This window comes from Populus alba, chromosome 15 (assembly GCF_005239225.2).
Source record: "Populus alba chromosome 15, ASM523922v2, whole genome shotgun sequence".
NCBI classification, from domain to species: Eukaryota; Viridiplantae; Streptophyta; class Magnoliopsida; order Malpighiales; family Salicaceae; genus Populus; species Populus alba.
The window spans coordinates 5,314,557-5,328,948 of NC_133298.1; the positions used below are offsets into that span (position 1 = coordinate 5,314,557).

The 14,392-nt window shown below is 36.0% G+C and overlaps 3 protein-coding genes and 1 pseudogene across 3 annotated transcripts; 3 read left to right on the forward strand and 1 right to left on the reverse strand.

Annotated features, from left to right (window-relative positions):
• Positions 1 to 1,107: 1,107 nt before the first annotated feature.
• LOC118043987 (uncharacterized) lies at positions 1,108 to 4,209 on the forward strand. The gene is made up of 4 exons (XM_035052119.2): positions 1,108 to 1,445; positions 2,253 to 2,409; positions 3,716 to 3,841; positions 4,011 to 4,209. Exons 1-4 carry the CDS (start codon positions 1,257 to 1,259, stop codon positions 4,022 to 4,024), a joined length of 486 nt encoding a protein of 161 aa, XP_034908010.1. The 5' UTR covers positions 1,108 to 1,256; the 3' UTR covers positions 4,025 to 4,209.
• A 2,262-nt stretch (positions 4,210 to 6,471) lies between these two features.
• Positions 6,472 to 6,954, forward strand: LOC118043986 (uncharacterized). Its single transcript, XM_073404991.1, has one exon. It carries the CDS (start codon positions 6,472 to 6,474, stop codon positions 6,952 to 6,954), a length of 483 nt encoding a protein of 160 aa, XP_073261092.1.
• Positions 6,955 to 7,925: 971 nt separating this feature from the next.
• Positions 7,926 to 9,217, reverse strand: LOC118043984 (small heat shock protein, chloroplastic-like; annotated as a pseudogene).
• Positions 9,218 to 11,068: 1,851 nt separating this feature from the next.
• LOC118043983 (protein IQ-DOMAIN 17) lies at positions 11,069 to 13,670 on the forward strand. The gene is made up of 5 exons (XM_035052116.2): positions 11,069 to 11,611; positions 11,684 to 12,004; positions 12,086 to 12,304; positions 12,386 to 12,538; positions 12,641 to 13,670. Exons 1-5 carry the CDS (start codon positions 11,483 to 11,485, stop codon positions 13,382 to 13,384), a joined length of 1,566 nt encoding a protein of 521 aa, XP_034908007.1. The 5' UTR covers positions 11,069 to 11,482; the 3' UTR covers positions 13,385 to 13,670.
• The last annotated feature ends 722 nt before the right edge of the window (positions 13,671 to 14,392 follow it).

The following is a 14,392-nucleotide window of genomic DNA, read 5'->3' on the forward strand; positions in this document are numbered from 1 at the left end:
CCCAGTCATGTGGGCCATAATGAAATAAACCAAGTGGGCTAGCCTCCTACGAGGCCAACTAGCACTTAACCTTTTCTTTTCTATTTTTAATTTTATTAAAATTAATGTTTTGTTTTTAGAATTTTTTTTATCTAGATTAATATGCACCTTTTCTTTTATTTTGTTTAGAAAGCTTCTATTAAAAGAAAATTATTTTTAAAATAAAAACATTTATTTTCAGATAATATTTCTAATATGCAAGAACCTTCTATAATATTTTTTTCGCTTCTATTTTATTCAATCAATTTAATGTATGTTTATTTATTGTTGTTTGATTAAATAAAAATTATTTTAATAAATAAATTTAGCCAACATAATCAGATTAATATTCTGTTTTACAAGATTGGATATCTTATTCAATACTTGTCTCTCTCAATTTTTCTAGTTTTATTTTTAGTTATTATTTATGACTTTTTATTATTATTTATTAATACACACAATTCTTAATTTATTTAATTATATATATTCATAAACTTTTTATTTTTGCTCAAAATTTTTTTAACTATAAAATATATATATATATATATATATATATATATATATATATAAACCTATATATATAATTATTTTTTTGAAAAAAAATTGAAGTGAATTATACACACAAGAAACTAGAGGTGAACATTTTCGATTCGGTTTTTATTAAAAAAAAAAGTAATCAAACTGATTTTAAAAAAAAATGAAACCAAACCGAAATCGGTTCAAACGACTGGTTTCAGTTCGGTTTGGTTTCTTAGGACAAAACCGATTCAAACTAGTTTGACTCAGTTTTTTCGATTTTGGCTCAATTTTTCCCTAGTTTGGCTCGGGTTTTTTTTTTTTTTTTTTTGGATAGGGTTGGGTTGGGTTTTTTTGATTTTAAGCTTATAAAACAAAAACCGAACCGTTCAATTTTTTTAAAAATTTTAATCATTTGGTTTTTTTAATTTTCTTAATATAATTAATTTTTTGATTTTTTTACTCGTCCTTACAAGAAACCACCCAGTTTTACCAGGTCGGATAATATATGGTTTTTAAGCAGGGCGGGTAAGTTTTCGATCGGATGGAATCAAATTGCCATGGATTCAAATTCAATCTTGGACATAGCCCAAGTACACATGTTGGAAAGCTGGACTCTTTTATGCGGACGAAGACAAGAGAACTAACGTTTAAGGAAAAAAACATCGATCCTCTCTCTCTCTCTCGTGATAGCGTTTACAGAAGTTTTAGCGAAGACAAAAATGGAAGAGAAAGAAAAAGGCAGCAAAGGAGGCAGTGAGGAGAGATGGAAAGGAGCTATAGCTAATCTAACAGAGATGACATCGAATCTAGACTCTCTTCAAAAGTTACTCCTTAAAAAAGCTGTCTTTGTTAATGAAGAAACCTTCTCAAAAGCCTCCCTCACTTCTGAACAAGCCCGCTCTATCAAGGTATTGGATTCTTGATCCGGGATTTTCTTTTTTCATGCAATCTTGATAGGATTGCTGTTAAATTATGATTCTTGACGTTGGTTTCTTCTGTTTGATATGATCATCGATCAATTTCACAATCTGGGTTTTGTAAAGGTACTGTTTTTTAGCATTTTGTAGGAGTTCTTAGGTAATTAATGCTTGGTTTATTAGACTATGAATGTATGAGTAGAGTGAATGGATTAGTTGGTTCTTGAATGGTAGAGTAATGATTTATTAGCCATGGGTTGGATGAGTTATGCTAGAGGATGATTAGAGAAAACTTGCATAATGTTGGCAATTTAAGTTAAATTTTTGAAATGCTCTCGCTAGTTCGTTCACTGAGGCACTTTGACCATTTGGAGAAAACCAAAAAAGATAATTAATTTTTAATCCAAATTTCTGTGGACACCAAAAGAAGGCAACTGTTTTAGATATTTAACAAATGAAGTTATATGCTAAGGGAAAACTTTTGCTAATACATTGTAGCTCTTGCATCCTTTTAGATTATGCCTTCATAAAGCTTTTAGTCTTGTGATTGGGATTTCAAGAAAAGTGATGCTGGTTTGCTAGTTTGGATATGTACTCCATATGCACAACCAACATGCATCTAGATTTTAACGTGACTGGGTAATTTTAGAATTTGAGTTGATTACTACTATGTTTGCAGAATGCTGTTTGATACTGTCTTTGGTAGGTTTTCTTATGTTTTCTATTATTTCCCTTAATTTCTGAATGTACCATCAAGGCAGCATAAAAAATCATATGCAGGTTGGCTTTTGTGTGTAGGTTCTTGAACAGCGGGTAGAGACTTTGGAAAGAGAACTTGATGCTGCCATCTCAGCTGCTGCTCATGCTCGTGCAGAAAAGCGTCAGGCAGAGGCAGCACAAAAGGATGCTGAATTACGTGCACAAGAGATCACAAGAGAACTCGAGAGCACGACAAGTATGCCTACTATCTCTTCTTTTCAACTATATATTTGTGAAAGAAAAATCAGGTAAGGTTAGCTTCATTCCCATTTCAATGTGAATATATGAGCTCGCATCTCTGTAATTTTTAGATTTCTGGAGATTTCGTAGGTCTAGATTTCTAATATAATGTTCAGCAGTCTTCGAATTTTTTTGTTTGGTTAGTTTTTGCCTATTTTACATAGAAATGGTGGTGTTTATTTGTAAAGTAATTTAAATCTTTATTAGATTATGAGTGCTATAAACTTTACATACCTATGACATCTTTGGATAAGGACAAAGGCCATATTTTCAGAGAATTACCAACAATTATGCTATTGTGAATGTGCGATGCAGTCAATGTTAGGCGTGAATCTTAAGATCCATAGTTGCGATACTAAGTTTGTCCCCTTTATGTGTAATTTCTAGAAGCTGTGCTAGTGTGAAGCTTAGTCATTTACATTCATCCGTGAATCAATTCACAAACCCCAGATACTTTTTCTTTTTCGGTTTACCCTAAAATGCCAATTTTCCAGAACCTAGCCTACCACAATACACTCGTGGAGTCATGGGGAAAAAAATTTCAAATCTTTTTTGTCTTTTCTAATTGCAATATTTACAGTCTTGTTATGTACTTCATTGTGGATACCCTATGCTCATCAGCGGATAGTTTATTTGTTGGCTTGAAAGTTTTCTGTGTGAGAGGTACAGATGACAGAGAGGGTCTGGATTAAGGGTGTGTATATAGTGAAAGTAAGGTGTTTTTACTAACAAGGGAGGTGTAGGGGTTGGCAAATAATATGGTGATAAGTAGAACTGGTCTGGGAAAAGATTTGAGTCCACTAAGCCAAGCCTCTCTAAGATATCCCATCAATCTATAAGACTAATTGACGGATTCTTCGACTAATATCTCATTTAATCCTCTTCATCACCCGTGATTAAAATACTGTCATGTTAGAAACAACAGTATTTGAAATTAGACTAGTAATCTCTGCATGAATTTACGTTGAAAGTTAATCTGTGCAAAACAAATCTGAATCTGAACAATATCTCCATCAAAGTCCTACTTTATAGAGCCTAAGCAAAGCCCATGTAATATAATCCTGTGCTTTACTGTTAGTTGTAGCATCTGGATGTCTTTTTATTAGTTTATAAGTGAAATCGATGGCAAACCTCACACATCTTTCAATCTCACCAGTTTCTGGTCATGATGATTGCTTCATTCCTTGTCAAAATTTGTTGGCAATTACTACTTTATATTTCCACCTTGCCAAAATTTTATAATATTGCTCTCTTTGCTTCAGAGGTATTTGAACTACACATGGAAGAGTTGCGTGCAAAGCAAGAAGAAATTTCTAAGCGTGACAGTGACATTAAACTTTTGGAAGCGATAATTCAGACACTTGGTGGTAAAGAATCCCGTTCTACAAGTGGGTAACTTGGTTTTTCCTCTTCCTTCTTTTCTCGTTCTTTCTTTATGTAGATGAAATCGTTCTGTAAAATGCTCTGTATTACGTTGTTCATGCTTGACAATAAAAGATCTGGGAACCTAAGAGTGTGTTCTCTTTAACCTAATACTGTTCACTGGTTACATGATAGGGTACCGTGTCTGAATTTATCCCTCCTTTAACCTCTCTCGTGGCAGACAGGAGTCTGGATCAGGTCTGATGCTTTGATCTCAAGTTTTGTAATTAACGGTGGTGATTTTACCAATTATACTATATGCTTTTAGCATAATGCAATAGTGCAGAAAATGCTATTTAAATTGGTCAGACAATTCAAAGACGGCCTAGCTCAACATTCATGCATTGTTCCCTATGGGAGTCCATTTTGTTAAGCTGTAAAAGAGAGCTTCGAAGGTTTGCAAAAGTTCAATTTTTTTTGGCTTATATATATATATATATATATATATATATATATATATAATGTTTTCGGATCGTTTTGTTGCGTTGATGTTAAAAATAAAAAAATATTATTTTAATATATTTTTAAATAAAAAATATTTTAAAAAACAATTGCTATAATATTTTAAGAATGCAAATGAATTTAACCTAACCAAGTTTTAACTTATTCAAATTTGACTTGACAAGGACTTGCGGAACTTTGTTATGTATTTTTACAAAGCTAACAAGTCAAACTCGAGGTTCTTGTCATGGTTATTGTCTCATCCGAGAGAGAAATAAACATCGTATGAGTGGAAAATGTGTTCTTTATTTTAGTCTGTGCATACATATGTGTTCTACCTGATCCATTAGTGAAATTATAATTTAAGAAGAATGTGAAAAGATTTGATGCTGTTAGACCTGACTGTAAATTATAATTAAGAGAGGGTAAGTTCTTTGTTGGCTAGCCAGTGCCAGGATGGAGGTTAGGTTGGATGTGTACTGATCTGTTGAATAGTCAATAGACTAATCAGTGAGTCAACGACCTCAGTTAACTTATTATAATTAATTAATTAATAATTTGTACTTAATTTGTAGATTATTCTAGGAAAATCTTTGTCATTATGATTCCACCCTTCATTTTCCACGACGAGACAAGGACATTTTTTCTGGGTGGAGACTCCAGCAATGCCTTGCAAGAGCACTTGAAGCAAGTTAAAACTATCAAGTTACATGATCATTAATTAGACTTTCACCACTAGTAGATTACTGGTAGGTGCCTGTGCTAATTACTGGCCAATGCCGCAACAACTTGCTGCACTTGGAAACGCTGCAATCCTATCTTCATCTCTTGCGTCACACCTTGCAAAAAGTTCAGTAAATGGATGATGAGTCTGATTTCACAGACTCAACAGAAGTTTTTTTTTTTTCCTTTATTGATTTTAGGGTCTGGTTTAGCAAAACTCACCTTTGCAAGGCACTGCCATTCATTTCAAAATTTTCTGTTCCAAAAAACTATCAATTATAGAAATGGAAACACGAGTTAAACCGCAAGTAAAACTATATTTAGAAGGTTACACCGCGTTTCCTAGCCTTATAATGTTAATCAAATCCTGCCAGAATATCAGTTCAAGCAGTCAAAGACATTCTTATTGAACAACTTTTTAAATGCCCTAATGAGTCAAGATCATCAACCAACCTTTTGTTAGAACCACCATTTTAATTGAGATTTTGTTCACCAGATCCTCATATAAAATTATTCACAGGAGTCTATAGGGTGTATAGTTTACCAGATCCTAAAGGCCCTAATGTCCCCTCTCAACCTAACCCATCATGTGCCAACTGCATCTTTTTACCAGCAAAATGCCTGGTCTGTAATTTTTAATACATGCTCAATTGCTGTACAAACTGATGAGTTGCAGACAAAGACGAATGATCTTTCTCTAATCACTCTCTTTATGATAAAATCTAACACCACATGGACCGCTAATTAGATGCTTAGAATGTAATAAGTGCAGAATCTGAAAAAGATGAGGCACCTAAACCCACTAAAGCTCTTTAATGTTACAATAGTCTTCCCCATACCATTTATAACTTTATCTTCCAGCCCTTACATAATCAAAACCGTAAGAATGATGCAACAATTACCAAAGAAAAACCGCAAGGGACAAAAGAGGAACCCTAAACTGTTCAGGACAACCTAGATATTTCATGGCCAACCCACTATGCAGAGAGGGTCATAAATATCAAGCATACTTCATGAAAATTATTATTTGTAGTGGTCACCGCCCTCTTACTTTGGTCCTCTACAATGGCATAGTATAAGGAGAGCAATACTATTATGCCACCTTCCACTAACCGACCTATCTTGCATGCGTGTTGACAAATTTTATTTATCTTTTGCTTTCCAAACAAAATTTAATATCTCGTTGCTCCTCCTTTAGCTTTCTAAATTCAATTTTTCCGTTTAACTTTTAAACAGAAAGAAAGATAGCTTTCTACCCTCCACTAGTATATTAACTCGAGCACAAGAAAGACTCTCACATTTCTTAAGTATAAATATATCTTGTAACTCCTTTTCTCACTCTTCATTCTATACAGCAACAAGGTAGAGAAATCCCTCTTCTCCTCTTGTAAGACTTCTTAAGACCTTCATGGTTATATTTTCTTGGAGAAAAATGGGCAATTGCTTAGCTCATAATTGTTTTAGACCTCCCTTTATAGGTTCTTGCATCGGATTCCCTCAAGCCAAGCATGAAAAAGTTTTGCATGTTGTCAAAACAGATGGAAAGGTTTTGGAATTCAGAGCTCCAGTTCTTGTGAAAGATATCGCGGTCAACTTTCCTGGCTCAGGTATTGGTCTAACAAATGAAGCTATAGAGCATCTGCCACCAAGTTATGAGTTAAAGCTTGGAAATGTTTACCATGTTCTTCCACCACCTCCAGGGACTTCACCGGTGGTTGACAGGGAAGAAGAAGCAAGTAGTGGTGGTGTCAAGAGGATTAAAGTTGTAATAACAAAGCAACAACTTCATCAGCTTTTGAAAAAGGAAATATCTCTCGAGGATGTTCTGTTAGGGCTAGAGCAGAAAAGTTCTTCTCTTGACTCTCCAAGAAATTGGAAGCCAAAGCTGGAATCAATCCCTGAAGGACTAGAGTAGTATAGCTTTGGAAATGTACAATTTAGGTACTGAATGCTCTCTTGTTTAGCTGACAATGAATTTATCATGTAGATGTACTGATTAGCCAAAGATGGAGAACATGTCAAAAGAAAAAAAATTAAAGGAATATAAAAAGAATTCTGTCTGCTACAGAACATTGAAAGATTTTCATCTCTTCTGTTCTCAACGTGTTCTTACCGGCTTGATTTCTCTGATATATTTCTGCTATTTTTTGACTGCTAGTTTACTACCTGAGACAATACAGGCTCATCTAGTCCATAGTCCACAGCCCCCCTTTTCCATTTTTATATTCTTTCCATGAAAACTTTGAAGGAATTTCTTCTTGCTTTCTCTTGCCTAGGATGGCAAGGTAGGGAAATACTAACAGCGGTCATGCACGTCTGGAAAATTGGTGTCAATGAAGCGCCTCTGAGTAGGACCACGCACTGAGCGCGATGGACCCCAATTGCCTGGGTACTTGCGAGCAGTCCTCAGGTCAACAAGGTACTATATGCCAATTCAAATGTTAAGAGGAAGGAACAAAGTCCTGTATTGATAGTTACAATAGGACAATATTCAAGTGGGTCGAAAATGAGACAAACTTCTAAGAGAAAATTTGAACATGAATTACCAAGTTGCAGGTTGTCTTTTCTTCCAAAGTAAGCGATAAGAGAAGACTTTTCACGAGAAGAATTGCATTACTGTCCATTTTTCTAAAGCCAATCTAGCAAGCTGGCGGCTCAAATCTTCATATACTAGACTATAGGGTAGGCAACGTCCAAAAGATGCAGGGGAATGCCAGAGGGGGGAACTGCTCTACACATCCTGCTTTGGTTTAACTTGATATGAACGATTCATTTCTTAATTTCCTTGAAATGTTCATGAACTTGAACAAAAGAGATGATCAAATGTTACATACTTGTTCTTGAACACAAACATCTATATTCTTGTGCACAACAAGAATCCGTGGCTCGGAGTTCGGGGACTTGTACCTTACACTGGTGCATGTCCAACACGATTTCACATCCGTGTTCAATGTCGAAGATGGATATCTAAGGCGAAGAGAATAGTTGAAGCAAGATAGGCAGGAGTAGAGATAGTAAAGATTGTGAAAATCACATTTTCAAATAAAAAACAAAAGCAATATACATGGAACAAACTTCTTATAAAATCTCTTACTGGATGTGCACATCAATAACCTTACGTTGTATTTTGGTCTTACAGAACTCCATTTTTCAGCTCAGCCTTAATCTTATCCTTTTCGCAATTATCTGGAAGCCTAAGTCGGGTATCGTAAGAACTGATACTGCTACCAGACCATGAATCATCACCAGTTTCTTCCCTTTTGTGCTCTCCTTTTAATAACAAGCACATCATCCTCGACCGAGAGCTTGACATCCTCCTTAGACAGTCCTGGCATGTCAAACCTCATCTTGATCTCTTGTTCCTCATCTTTGATTTCCCATGGTAATCGAACCTCCCCTCCCGTCCTGTTCCTGCTGCTAGGATTGTCATTGCATCAACGAAGATCCGGTCCATTGTGTTCAACATTTGACGCATTGTCCTCGTTGGTGACAATGGATCCAACAAACCTGTAATTAATTTAAAAAATCTTAAATCATCTCAGAGATCGATTTTGCCATTTTTATTGAAGAAGAATGACCTTTTCCTATTAAAGGGAACTACAGAGTCTTCAACCAGGGCAGCATCGGAAATAAGACTTTAACATCGTCAGGAAGGAGACTTAGTTGACGTTAGCCTGAAGATGCCTGACCCTAAAAAAAAACAAGAAGAAGAAGAAATCAGACTACTCACCGAAAGGTGAGACATCAACAACCAGCCTTCGAGGCCTTCTTTCAACAGCTGTCCCTCGGTTGTTTCCCTGCTTATTGACATGCAATTGTTTGACAACAAAGGGGCAGATGAAGAAGACAATGTTGACGAAGCCATAAGTAGATAGAAAAAAATATATGCACCAAGTTTTAAACAAAGGAGAGGTGCTAGTGAAAGTGGCTGTACACACTACACTTCTTGATTTTTGAAGCCATGGATAGAGAACTGAGGCCATGAAGATATAGAGAGAAGGGAAGTATGAAGATGAGTCTTGAAAGTTCTCCAGCCAACTCAAAGAAACACCTGGAGTTCTTGCCATCATCAAATATTATCCATACTAGATTTAATACTCGAGAGTTTTTTCTCATTCTTTCGTGAAACATCCTTATTATGTCTAGACATGGGCTGGCTTTGCTGGATGTAACACTGTCTGAATCCTAGCCCGGTTGTGTTTCTGGTGCATGATCCAAGCTCACATGATATTTAGACAAAAGTTACGTATAGTATTTTTGCACTTCGACCCTTTCATTTTGGTTTATTTAAAACACAGTACTACTCGCCTTTTTGGTATTGTGTCTGAAACAGGAGTCGGATAAAATTTAATTTTTTTTTTATATATTTTTAAATTATTTTAATGTGTTGATGTTAAAAATATTTTTTTAAAAAATAAAAAATTAATTTTAATATATTTTCAAATTAAAAATATTTTATAAAACAACTAAAATCACACAATTTTAAACATTTTCTTAGCACGAAAGGTAGGACATCACAGGATTCTCCGGTTTTATCCATCACGAAAAGTGTCTGCATATTGAAAGATGAAAGTGACAACTGGATCTTGCGATAGTGAAGAAGAAAGGTTAGAGAAGAAGAGATGTTGTGAAGATGAAAGAAAAGGGATGTTTTTATTTTATTTTCTTTTTTCTTTGTTTTTCCTTATCTTTTTTTTTCCAAACTTTTAGTGGTATTTTATTATTTTAAAGGTTCAAGGCGTTCCGAGTTATTATTTTAAATATAATGATATTCTTGCAAATAAATATATATTTTTTAATAAAAACACAAATTTGATATTTTTTAATACTAAATATACTTTTGAAATACACTCAAAAATAATTTCAAATACAATAATCCCGAAAAAACATCTTCTTAGTAACTGTTTGGAAACGAGACTGTACCGGAAATGATCCCTCTATTTTTTTCTTAGTAGAATATGCTTTTCACAGTTAAAATCGATCGATGCATGAAGACCCAGACAGTCATACAAACACAAAACAAGAGAATCCAATTCCTAGGCAGTTAATTTCCAGCAACTCATGAACATCTTAACTCACAAGTCCCTGTCTTGTTCCTTTTCCCTTTTGTTACAACTAGATGATCTTATGTCGCCGTCTTTCAGATGAGCAAAATCTCCATAAACATAGCAAGGGGCGCAAGAGGAACGGCAAGGAGGAGGAAGAAGAACGGCAATGAACTGGGACCAACTGTAACTTCCAAACCGTAAACAAGGTCATATTAGGTAGCCTATAGCTGCCCTAATCCCTACACCAGTTATCCTAAGCTAGGGTAGGTCTCCATGCGAGTTCCCAGATTCTCCATAGCCAATCCCAACATGGCAAGTCACAAGACCACTGCCAAACTGCCTGGAAAATGACCACAACAGCCCTGAGAATCATACTTGTTTCATCCCCATTGGAGGATCACTGAAGCAAAACACAGTGTTCTCCTCTTCTCCACTAATCCCAAATCCCCAAAACCAGACTATAATCATTTATGGAAAGAAACCATGGACTCTCTCAACACGTGAAGCCAAGGGAATTTCTCTGTTGTTTTTAACACAAAAAAGCAAAGCAAAAGCATAGCAAAGCACACCTACTCCCTCCTCCTCCTCCCTTTTTCTTCACTGCAGGAAATTCTATCCAGCTTTCAGCATTCTCGAGGGAGTTAATTATAAATTAGACTATATGTAGTTTAGTAAAATAGACTTCAATTCGTCCTCATCGTTTCAAAAGTTTCATGCTTAATCCCTGTGTTCTTCAATCTATTTCTTTCCCACTTTATTTGATTTTCCTTTTTAAAAAAAAAAGAAAAAGAACTAGATAATATGGTAAGATTTAGGGTGTTATATTGAAAAAATAGATTTAAAAGAAGTGATAATTTATAGCCATAAAAACAATCGGAGCCTAATGAGATCAAGAAAATTTTTGAAAGAAAAAAAAAGTGACAAAAATAAATACAATCATCACTAGTCAAAGATTATTTATTTATCTTTTAGGATTAAATGTTATTTTCAATAAACTACAAGGACTAAATTAGAATTAACACGTCTCGAGGGCACTCACTCTTTCGATGTTTTCTCCAACCATCTGACACAACTCCTTTAGTTTTGTTCTCCATGCCACAAGAAAACACCATTTCTTTCTAGCATCAAGCACTCTGTCCGCATTATTATTATTAACATTTTACCTTTTTGTATTATGGACAGCGCACAGACTCAGAGCCTGTTCCCAAATGGATGGACTATCTCTGCCCCTCTTGCAGGCTAAATTATTTGTTCATTTATTTCACTGTCTTTTGCATTGAAACGTACCCACCACTCAAATCTATGAAGCTGCTGGCTCTAGATTAATTGGTTTTCTTTGCCTTTATATTCAGCCAAGGTTTTTGCTTTGCATATAGTAGTGCTTTTGATTGCATCATGGTGAACATTGGAGGAAGTTCTTGGCTGAACGCAGTCAAAAGGGCTTTGATCAGGTCTCCTAGTAAAGAGAATGATAAGAAAAGTAGTAGAAGGAGAGAAGTTCATGAACAAGAGGAGGAAGAAAAGGTAAAATTTAGTAATTTCTTTGTAACATAATTAACATTGCCTATTAAAATTTTTGTGGGTTAATTTGTGCAGAAGAGAGGGAAAAGAAGATGGATTTTCAGGAAGTCATCGAATCAAGAAACAGTAATACACCATTGTGGAGTGACCGCCATCACTAACATTACAGCAACCACCAATCTTGCTTCTGCTGCTAGTAATAGTATTGGTACTGAAGCTGCTGATGCTAAGCAAAGACAAGCCCTTGAAGCGGCCATGGCCACAACAGCAGCGGCACAAGCAGCAGTTGCTACAGCTCAAGCAGCAGTTGAGGTTGTTAGACTCACCAGGCCTCCCCTTCTTGCTAAACAACATTTTGCTGCCATTGCTATACAAAAAGCTTTTAGAGGATATCTGGTAAGTGATTACAAAGAGGGTAAAGAGAAATTACATATCTCGAGGACTTTTTGACTAACTAATGTTTGTGTTATTTTGAAGGCAAGGAGAGCTCTTAGAGCACTAAAGGGGCTGGTAAAGATGCAAGCCTTAGTGAGAGGCCATAATGTTAGAAAGAGAGCAAATATGATTCTTCAGTGCATGCAAGCTATGGTGAGGGTGCAATCTCGGGTGCTTGATTCCTATGAAGGCAGCACAAACTCCATCTCCAGTGATCAGAATAGCTTGTGGGGTTCAAATCTTGCTGAGAGGAAATCTACTGTAATAAATTTTGTTACAGATTATGTGTTATGCTTCGGCCTCGGCTTTGATTTGGTTAATCCTTAACATTGTATGCTGCAGTGTAGGGATGCAAGCAGCACTGCTGATGACTGGGTTCATTGCAATAATCACAAGCCTAAAACATTAGAGGAAATACAGGAAATGTTACAGGAAACAAAGGAAGTAGTCGCCTTGAAACGTGAAAAGGCCCTTGCTTATGCTTTCTCTCAACAGGTTTTTGATCACATCCCTTGCCATTTGATTTATCAACTTCTATTTTGGCTGGAAATTAATACCAAGCCAGCAAACATTTGACGCAAACTTCTGCTTTGTTAGATATGGAAACCTGGAAGAGACTCATATGCAAGTGAAGGAGAGGTAGAAGAGAATCCCAGATGGCTAGACAGGTGGAGAACTAGGAAGGAATGGGAGAGAAGAGGGAGCGGTGCGTTGTGTGATCAATTATATCACAGTAGAGACCCTGTCAAAACTGTTGAAAGGGACACCTCTAGACCTTACTCTTACTCTACCCCAAATGCTCATAAATTCAACCATCAATATCACTACCAACAACACAGGCCTAGTTCATATTCAGTTGCCTCTCCTCTTCAAATAAACCACAACACTCTCTCACAACCAGTCACACCATCCCTTTCCAAAACAAGAACACTACTTCAAGTCCATTCAGCTAGCCCTCGCTGCCAAGGAGAAGGCAGAAACCATGTGATGGAAGCAACCAATCCCTTTTCTGCTTCAATGCCTAACTACATGGCTGCCACTGCATCTGCCATGGCTAGAATTCGAACCCAAAGTGCACCAAGGCAGAGAGCTTCAACCCCAGAAAGAGAAAAGTCATGTTCAGCCAGAAAACGCCTGTCTTTCGCAGTACCTGACCTGGCAACTAGCAATGGGGGTAACATGGTTAACGATTATAGCCTGAGGAGTCCAAGTTTGAAGGGCATTCATGGAGCTAATATGGTAATGGAGCACAGGTCTAACATGTCTTCTTGTTACACAGACAGCATCGATGATGAGGTATATCCTCCTTCAACTAATGATCTTATCAGGTGGTTAAGGTAAAGCCAATATTTGCAGAGTAAGAAAAGGGGTGAATTATCTTTTAGTCCCTGACTGTTTAATTTAGTTATAACTTAATCCTTTATGTTTGAAAACCTATAAATAAGTCTTCTGACTCTTGCAGTTGACCAACCGAACGTGGCCTTTATAATTAACATTGATTTTTATCTAAGAATTTAAATTGTTGAGCAAATGTTTTAAAAATAGAATTGAGACACGAGACTTTCGAACATGAAGGACTAAGTTATAATTGCATTGAAACTTGAAGGACTAAACAATAATTTACTCTTGGTAAAACTACAAGCCCGGCCACATTGAAGATGTTAGAACTGGAGGTAGTTGAAGAATCAAGAAAGAATTCAAGATGAGGGTATTACTTCTGTGATTATTCATGATCAGTTTCATCAGAATAACCCTATCCCTCTTAGATGTTAAGAGGATTAAACAAATCTACATCAGTAGTCTTTTAGCAGCTTTTGATGGTATAACGCACTACATTTATATTAAATACTGCGTGCATGAGTGTTGCTGCTGCTGCTGCTCCTTGAAACGTACAAAGCATTATTGGTTTGATGGAGAGATGTCTTTAGCATTAAATTTAGTCAAAGATGTATTTAAGAACTCGAATTTCCAACTTCATTGTAGAAGCCAAATGTGACGCACTCTTCGTTAATTTAGCTAGCTAGCTAATGATGTCTGCTGAAATCGATCTTCTTCGTCTTCTAAATTGTCGACAGCCCTCAGACCACCAAATTGGTCTGCAACAGCTTCTTGTTACCCAGCACAGAGGAGCTATTCTTGTGCCTTACCTCGTGGAAATGAAGAACATTTACAGGCATGAAAGGCCTTCAAGAAGTAAAGATTAATGAAATTTGAACCTCTAATTTATTGAACTTAATAGCCTTAATAATAGGCCAAGCAAGTGCATCAACCAATAACTTCAATGAGGTATTCTTGAAGAATCCCCCCCCCCTGAATGTATAGCATTACTCTTTTAGTAATATACTATGA